This window comes from Saccopteryx leptura, chromosome 3, assembly GCF_036850995.1.
Source record: "Saccopteryx leptura isolate mSacLep1 chromosome 3, mSacLep1_pri_phased_curated, whole genome shotgun sequence".
NCBI classification, from domain to species: domain Eukaryota; kingdom Metazoa; phylum Chordata; class Mammalia; order Chiroptera; family Emballonuridae; genus Saccopteryx; species Saccopteryx leptura.
In genome coordinates this window covers 102,038,874-102,047,815 of record NC_089505.1, presented here as the reverse complement: position 1 = coordinate 102,047,815, position 8,942 = coordinate 102,038,874, and the positions used below count along the sequence as shown (strand labels likewise).

At 49.1% G+C, this 8,942-nt stretch overlaps 1 protein-coding gene across 1 annotated transcript in view; it reads right to left on the bottom strand.

The window, feature by feature from the left end:
* Positions 1–7,601: 7,601 nt before the first annotated feature.
* MAN1C1 (mannosidase alpha class 1C member 1) overlaps positions 7,602–8,942 on the bottom strand; it is a 141,694-nt gene continuing 140,353 nt past the window's right edge. The window contains exon 12 of the mRNA XM_066375490.1: positions 7,602–8,539. Coding sequence (XP_066231587.1) covers positions 8,413–8,539 — 127 coding nt within the window. The 3' untranslated portion in view covers positions 7,602–8,412. The remainder of the gene's footprint in view (positions 8,540–8,942) is intronic.

Sequence of the window (8,942 nt, the reverse complement as noted above, 5' to 3'; positions counted from 1 at the left end):
CTGGATGAACCCTGAGCCCCGGGGAGCAGCAGGGCCGTCCTGGGAGATCACTGCCCATCCCAGTGCTCCTGCACGGGTCATGTTTGGGGTGTTAGAGGGATTTAACAGATACTGAGCACCCACTGTGCCCTGGGCTTGATGTTGGGTGCTTTACATGAACTCATTTTGTTCTTGAGCCACCCATTGAGGTGAGGATTACTTGCCTCGTGTTTTTTTTTTTTAATTTTTTTAAATTTTATTTATTAATTTTAGAAAGGAGAGAGAGAAAGAGAGAAGGGGGGGGGGAGGAGCAGGAAGCATCAACTCCATATGTGCCTTGACCAGGCAAGCCCAGGGTTTCGAACCGGCAACCTCAGCATTTCTAGGTCGACGCTTTATCCACTGTGCCACCACAGGTCAGGCTACTTGCCTCGTTTTAAAATTAAGGAGCCTGCCTGACCAGGCGGTGGCGCAGTGAATAGAGCATCAAACTGGGATGCAGAGGATCCAGGTTCGAGACCCCGAGGTCGCCAGCTTGAGTGTGGGCTCATCTGGCTTGAGCAAAAAGCTCACCAGCTTGGACCCAAGGTCACTGGAGGGGTTACCCCGTTTGCTGAAGGCACACGGTCAAGGCACATATGAGAGAGCAATCAATGAACAACTAAAGTGTCGCAAGGAAAAACTGATGATTGATGCTTCTCATCTCTCTCCGTTCTTTTTTTTTTTTTGTATTTTTCTGAAGCTGGAAACCGGGAGAGACAGTCAGACAGACTCCCGCATGCGCCCGACCGGGATCCACCCGGCACGCCCACCAGGGGCTACGCTCTGCCCACCAGGGGGCGATGCTCTGCCCCTCCGGGGCATCGCTCTGTCCCAACCAGAGCCACTCTAGTGCCTGGGGCAGAGGCCAAGGAGCCATCCCCAGCGCCCGGGCCATCTTTGCTCCAATGGAGCCTTGGCTGCAGGAGGGGAAGAGAGAGACAGAAAGGAAGGAGGGGGGGGGTGGAGAAGCAAATGGGCGCTTCTCCTATGTGCCCTGGCCGGGAATCGAACCCGGGTCCCCCACATGCCAGGCCGACGCTCTACCGCTGAGCCAACCGGCCAGGGCCTCTCTCCGTTCTTGTCTGTCTGTCCCTATCTCTCTCTCTCTCTCTATCTCTCTGTCTCTGTAAAGAAAAAATAATAATAAAAATAAAATAAAAGATAGCTAAGGTCTCTTTAAAAAAAAATTAAAAAAAATAAAATTAAGGAGCCTGAGTTCTGGCACCTACTAGGTTTATCTGAGTTCCAATCTCTGGCCATGCTCGCCTCTCAGAGGATGACCCAACTGACTGTGTGAGGCTGGGGATTGCCTCTACTACCACGTCAGTCCTTCATGGGGAACCAGCATGACAGTACCAATGACAGCACCATGCAGGCAGGGCCTGGCTTCCCAGCTCCCACACAGGACTTGGCACTTGGTGCTCCCAGGGACTAGGAGTTGTGGGCCCTGGACCCAGCCCTTACCCAGCGCTCTGGCCCCACACCCTCAGCGGCACCCACGGAGGGCCTGACATCTGGTGTTGGCTTCCAAAGACTTCCAACTGTGCCACTTCCAACTCATTACCATTAATGTTTGGGGACACCCAGCATAAGGCAGATGCCATTAGAAAAGCAAGCAAAGCTAACAGAGCACAAAGCAGGTTAGAAGGGGAAGATTGATGAGCCAAGGCCCCTGGAAAAATAAATGAGGGAAGTTTTCTTTAAACAGATTACTTTTCTTTATCACATTTACCTTTTGTTAAAGATACAGACACCCCATTGGTCTCTGGGCTCAGGGCTGGAGAGGTGCGCTGCTGGGATTGGGAAGGGTGCCTCTCTCAAAACTCAGCAGGCTGCGGGGGAGGGGAAGGTTTACAAGGCAATTCAGGTCAGTGAGCCCCTGGGAACAGGATCAACCTTAGGACTCAGCTCTGGGAAGATGTCAGCTCTGGGCTTCCAAAGAGCTGCCCAGAGGCCACGAGCAGCTGTTAGACCTAAGCAGGCCCCTCTGAGCCTTGGTTTTCTCTTTTAATCTCTGCCTGTGGGATTCATCAGGACTCCATACTCCGAGAAGAGGAAATATGAATTGGACCTTCAACAGCCCCCAAAACAAAGATACCGCTCTTCCCGATCCCTGGGCAAACTCTCAGCATCTTCCTTCAATCCTCCACCCCTGCCTGAGCATCCCCAAAGGCAAGGCCGGTCCCTGGAAGCCCTTGGACAGTCAACAAATCTTCTTCCCAATTTCCCAATTTTGTAGATTCAGGGCTAATGTCAAGATGCTTGCTCAGTGCAAAAGGCATAAAATGTTCAGATTTATTGCTTTGAGAGCTTGGTCTGTCTCCTGGGTCTGGTTGATGCAGTTCCCTCCAAGTTTCAGAGCATTTTGTTTTTAAAAAAGGATTTTGACAGCAGTGTTTTGCCTCACATTTCTGCAAGGCTTTATAGTTTACAAAGAGCATCCACATAATAACACTCATCACCATATGTATTGAGTTCCTAAGGGGGGAGGCTGAGCTTAATTAACCCTTAACATCACGTTCCCTTCCCACAGACCAGGGTTCAGAGAGAGCAAGGGCTTTACCCAAGGTCACACAGCCCAGGGTAAGGGCACGGCAGAGTTGATCCCAGATCGACTTGGTTTCAACCTGCGCTTGTTCTCTCTGTCCTGTCTGTCTGCCTTTCTCATTGTCAGCCTGACCTAATTAATGCATAGCGATCTGCAGAGAAACAGTGAGTGAGAAACAAAACAAAACAAAATAAAAGCCAGAGGCTTTTGCAGAAAACAGTCAGAGTCTGGGCTGAGTATAAACATAACCAGGTATGTTCAAGGGAATCCTTGAGTCCCCACACAATATGTATTGGGCTGAGACTATTTTTGTAATGATGCAGCTGGTGAAGGGTCAGGGAGTCAGTGAGCAGAGGACAGGCTTTCTAAGTTCTAAGACTGCACTGTCCAAAGCAGTGACCAGGAACCACACATGACTATTTGTATTTAATTAAAATGAAACAATTAAATATTTCATTCCTCAATCATACTTGCCAGATATTTATTTATTTATTTATTTATTTATTTATTTATTTATTATATTTTTCTGAAGTGGGTAGACAGAGACAAATTCCCGCATATGCCTGCCTGGGATCCATCCTGCAAGCCCACTAGGGGGCGATGCTCTGCTCGTCTGAGGTGTTGCTCTCTTGCAACTGGAGCTATTTTAAGCGCCTGAGGCAGAGGCCATAGAGCCATCCTTAGCGCCCGGGCCAACTTTGCTCCAATGGATCCTTGGCTGCGGGAGGGGATGAGAGAGAGAGAGAGAAAGAAAGGAGAGAGGGAGGGATGGAGAAGCAGATGGGCACTTCTCCTGTGTGCCCTGGCTGGGAATCGAACTTGGTATTTCCACACGCCAGGCCGACATTCTACCACTGAGTCACCCAGCCAGGGCCCACACTTGCCAGATTTTAAGTGCTGAACACCCACATATGGCCACCCAATTGGACGGTACGGATATAGAACATCCCCATTGTCTCAGAAAGTTCTACTGGACAGTTTTGTGCCAAGCCACCAGCAAGCCTGCTCCTTTTTATCCTGACTGCCCTGGGGGAGAGGGAGCTACTGGCACAGGTAATAGACACACCTGTTTCGAGGTCGCTCCCTCTGCAGACAAGGGACCTGTAGATGCCATTTCAACATCCAAGTTCTTTTACTCTAGTCTGGAGAGGCTCCAACTCCAGGGCTGCACAGAAAGGCAGGAACCAAAGGAGTGGCCGTTCACTGAGGCCGTTCACAGAGTGTGGTCCTAGGACCCGCAGCGCCATCATCTCCTGGGAGCTTGTTAGAAATGCAGAATCTTGGGCTCCATTCCAGACTCACTGAATATAAACCTGCATGTTAACAAGATCCCCAGGTGGTTTGGGTGCACATTCTAGGTAGAGAAGCTCTGAATTAAGAGACAGGCTGAGTGGGATCAAAATATTTTCATAAATGTAGGAAACCAAACAGATATTTTTAGATATAAAATAAAAAGCATCAGCGCCCCTCTCTCCCTAGTACTGCGTGATGAAGCATTAGTCATTGAGGGCTGAGCCTCTCCGTGTCACATGATCAGATGAGTGTGTTTTCAAGGACGGACCCTCCGGGGGTGAGCTGGGGGAGCTGGCCCATTTCCCATCTGCAGCACCTTCTCAAACCACAGAGGGTCACCTCCCCAAAGCAAAGGGAACAGAACAGAGAATCATACTTGGGATCTCAGGGAGGCTGCCTTTAAGTCAGATTTTCTCTTTTTGCTTTTCTTTCCAATGCATTTGGATTTTTTTTTAACTTGCCAAAGACACAATGTGGTGCATTAAACCAGTATGAACAAACAAACACACACAGTCATTTAAAGAGAGGCATCTGGAAAAGGGCCGTGTCCCCCTCTTCCCAGGGGTATGATACTCCACAGGCCTCCGTGCCTAGAGCCAGGTGCTCGCAAAGCTTTCTGGGAAGGAACCAGCCTCAAGTCGTTCAATGAAGAAAACAGGTGCTAAAGGCAGTTCCATCCACAGCGAGGGCAAAGAAGAGGCTTAAATGAGCCCAGCAGCATGCTGATCGTGGTGGGAAGGAGGGGACTGCTCAGGGCCTGGGTCCAGAGCGTGGATTCTGCCTCAGTGAGGGTGACTCATTCTTGAATTCTTCTCTTTCAGCCTACCCTGGGCCTTACTTATTTTCATATCTGGAATGGAATTAATTTGCCTGAAGGATAATATTTCTTCCTCTGCAAGGGCCCTCCTGGAGGATGAAGTTTAAAATATTCATTTTTACAATTTGCTCCTAGCAATAAAGCAGAAGACGAGGTGCTGGGGAGGAGAGGAGGACAGCGACATGGGCCTTGCAGGGAGCCTGGGGCCTTGGAGGACTTCGAAGTGTCTCTGTAGTAGGGAGATGTTCCAGGCGTTTATTCTAAGGAGCTGGACAGGAGGGAAAGAGGAATGGTCAGGCATGCTCTCAGAACTCTTGATAATCCCCAAAACATCAAAACAACACCTGCAAACTCTCCCGCTATTTTCGTGTAGACAGCAGGCGGGTCCCTTATTTTGGTAGCAAATCTCATTTTTTTCTCCTGTCAAGATGGCCTGCCCTCCCTTGGCTGGGAGCACATGACTTAGGCAAGGCCAGTTGGAAGGAAGCTCATGTCCTTGAAGGGAAACAGGAGGATCTAGAAACACTTGGATTCACCTGTCCTGGTGGCGGTGCCTGGGGAGGCTGCCCTCTGGTTCTTGCAGCCTGGATCCCTGGCCAGATCCTCTTCCTAGTCCTTCTTGAGGTCTGGCTGTTTGTTCATTCTCTTGAGATTTTATGAGCCACCCCAAGGCATTTCAGTCTATTATTATTATTATTAATTATTATTATTATTATTATTATTATTGCTTAAGTCAGACACAGTTGGTTTCTATAGGTAGCTAACAGCCCAAACGGACACAAACCCAACCCAGCAATAGGGGCTTAGACCCACAAAGCCTGATATGGCATATGGTGGAATGCTATGCAACCAGGTACAGCAATGAGATAAATGTATATTTGTTGACATGGAAAGATGTTCATAATACATAGTTTAGTCCAGAAGCAGATTATAATAAAACAGGATGCATAGTAAGATACCATATTTACAAAAAATGTATTCTGTACATTCACAGAAAAAGATACAGAATCCATCCTGTAGGGTTGGAGAATGTATGATTTTTCTTTAAGCTTATTTTGACCTCCTAACCTTTCTACAATACAATGTTCATGTAATGAGGCTTTCTTTTTTTTTTTTTAATTTATTTATTTTACAGAGACAGAGAGAGAGTCAGAGTGAGGGAAAGACAGGGACAGACAGACAGGAATGGAGAGATGAGAAGCATCAATCATTAGTTTTTCGTTGCGCATTGTGACACCTTAGTTGTTCATTGATTGCTTTCTCATATGTGCCTTGACCGTGGGCCTTCAGCAGACCGAGTAACCCCTTGCTTGAGCCAGCAACCTTGGGTCCAAGCTGGTGAGCTTTTTTGCTCAAACCAGATGAGCCCGCGCTCAAGCTGGTGACCTCGGGGTCTCAAACCTGGGTCCTCAGCATCCCAGTCCGACGCTCTATCCACTGCGCCACCGCCTGGTCAGGCTGCTTCCTTTTTTTAAAAAAAAAGTGGGCACAGGTGTGTCGCCAGAGCCATACTTGCTGGAGCGAAGTGATTTGCTGGTTTCAAGGCTCCTGCTACAGGGACAGTTCACCTCTAGCTCTGCCGACTGCTTAAGAAACATGCTGGAAACATCGGCGTTCTTGTCTCTCAGAAGCAGGAAGAAGCACTCCCCACACTCCCAGGGCACCAGCAGTATCCCACTCACTCTGACAGCAACCTTGTGAGGCAGAGGGCCTTCCCTCTGCCGGATGGAAAAGATGGCCCAGAGAGGTGAGGCCTAGGGCCCCTGTGCCCCAGCGGCTCCTCAGGTTTATAACAGCCACAGTAAAGCAATTGAACATGCAGACGGGCTCACAATGATCCCGTGACAGGATGGGGGTTGATGGGAGGAAAAACACTCACCTCCCTGTGGGGACCCGCATTCCTCACTCCGCAGAAGGGCCTCCATGGATCAGGCGGCCTCACAGGGAAGCAGCGATGGTCACGAGGGCGGGGGTGGGGGTGGGGTAGGGGTGTTGTGGGGTGCTCAGCCTGCTGTTCTGTCTTATCTCCTAGGGCAGGGGTCGGGAACCTTTTTGGCTGAGAGAGCCATGAACGCCACATATTTTAAAATGTAATTCTGTGAGAGCCATACAATGACCGTGTACGTTACGCATTATCCAATAAAAATTTGGTGTTGTCCCGGAGGACAGCTGTGATTGGCTCCAGCCACCTGCAACCATGAACATGAGCGGTAGGAAATGAATGGATTGTAATACATGAGAATGTTTTATATTTTTAACGTTATTATTTTTATTAAAGATTTGTCTGCGAGCCAGATGCAGCCATCAAAAGAGCCACATCTGGCTCACGAGCCATAGGTTCCCGACCCCTGTGCTAGGTCTCAGTTCGAAGGTTATCTGGCCCCAGAGGTTCTCCTTCACCCCAAAGACAGGTCCCAGCCATCCTACTTCCTCCATTTGTTTCCTTTGTAGCATTTCATGTGGCTTGCAGTCACGTTACTTACCTGCTGGTTTACTTTACTGGTTTTCCCTCCTTGACTTGTGTGCTTCCTGTGGGCAGGATTACTGTCTCGCTCACAGTGTCTCTGTCACCTAGCTCGGTGTCTGGTCCCCTGTAGGCACTCCCCGCGTGGTACAGAGGAACACAGGACTAAGGTGGTCTGCAGCCACAGGGCTGGGCTCGCCTCTGCCTCTATCGGCTGCCTGACCTCAGGCAAGTTGCTGCCTCTTGCAATCCTTGGCCTAAGTATAAATACCCAACTCTTCTGAAAAAGGATTGGCTTCAGCCTTCCTGAATATATCAGGTCCTATTTAAGGGAAGTTAATAGAGATTGGAGTCATTTACTAAATTATACCTTAAATCAGCTGCTGGTTGATTATTCTGATGATCACATTGCAATGGTTTTCCCAGGAGTCACTGTTGTGCGATGAAGCCAATCGTATTTCTTATTCAATCAAGTCTTTTATTGTAAGTTTACAGATTTTTTTTTTCATTATAATAATGAAAATAGCACTAGTGATTCGTAACGCTTAGGCCCAAATCAAAGGGGGACCCTTCCTAAATTATAAGGTAAATGACACATAGTTGAACATACAGTAAATGCTGGGCAAGACGCATTTAAAATATAGAAAATAAGGTCAAGCTTCTGTATGTGTACAAACACTTTAAGGTTTAGTTTATCAGGATGATTGTTTTTGAAAGCACATAATTTTGATAACTATAATTTGTGATAAAACACAACTGTAGAGAAAAGGCAAAAAAATCAAGCAAAACAAAAATACCCCCAAAATGAAAGGGAGTGAACCAAATACATGGGGTCGATATGCAACTCTCCAGTCCTTTGGCTCTGGAATGGCAACTGAGCGGGTTGCATAGAAATTCTCCGTAGCCCTGGCCGGGTAGCTCAGTTAGTTAGAGCATAGTTCCTAAGCACAGAGGTTGCTGGTTTGATCCCCAGTCAGGGCACATACAGGAACAGATCGCTGTTCCTGTCTCTTGTCTCTCTCCTTTCCACTCTCTCTAAAATCAATAAAGTAAACATAAAAGAAAAAAGAAATTCTCCGTAGAAAGGAATGTCTGGGCCTGATGTGACATCGCTGCGTCTCCAAGTTCTGTCTCCTCACAGAGGAAAAGTTGCTTGTCCAGCATATCTGCCTGGAATGGGACCCACGTTCCCAATCCTTTTGAGAACAGTCCCCAAACCTGAAAAGGCAAAGCGTCCCCGCAGCAGCCCCGGCAGCAGCGGGAGATGGGTCAGAGTTGGTCCCCGTCCCTGTCGGCGCTGTCCGTGTGGTTCACGGGGAGTGGGTGGGCCTCCGTGTTGAACACCCAGTCTTCTAGGGAGAGCACGTCATCTTCAGAGAACAGAAGGTAGAGGTACCTGTGCCACCGGGCGGGGAGGAAAGGGAGACACAGCCGGTCAGCGCCCTGGGGCACAGGGGACCCTCTGGGACTGACGCTCAGAGGCCTCTGCCACAGGCCTGTGGCTGTGTGTGCAGGGTAGTCCAGGACCCACATCTGCTTGAGGGTCGGACCCAGGGAAGATGCTGTGGACGCAGAGACGAGCCCGAGCTTCGGGGCAGACGGCCCTGTTACCCCGGCTCCGCCCCAGTCCCTACCCCCAGCAGCTGCGTTCAGGCACTGTCCCCACCAGGCCCTGTGTGTGAGACCTGCAGGACAGCTCGTGGCCCACACTCTCCTTTCTTTGCAGGGTGGCCTGAGTACTGCGTCAGTCCAAACTCTCAGGCTGTCCCTCTGTGTCCCCAAGACTCTATGAAGTAATG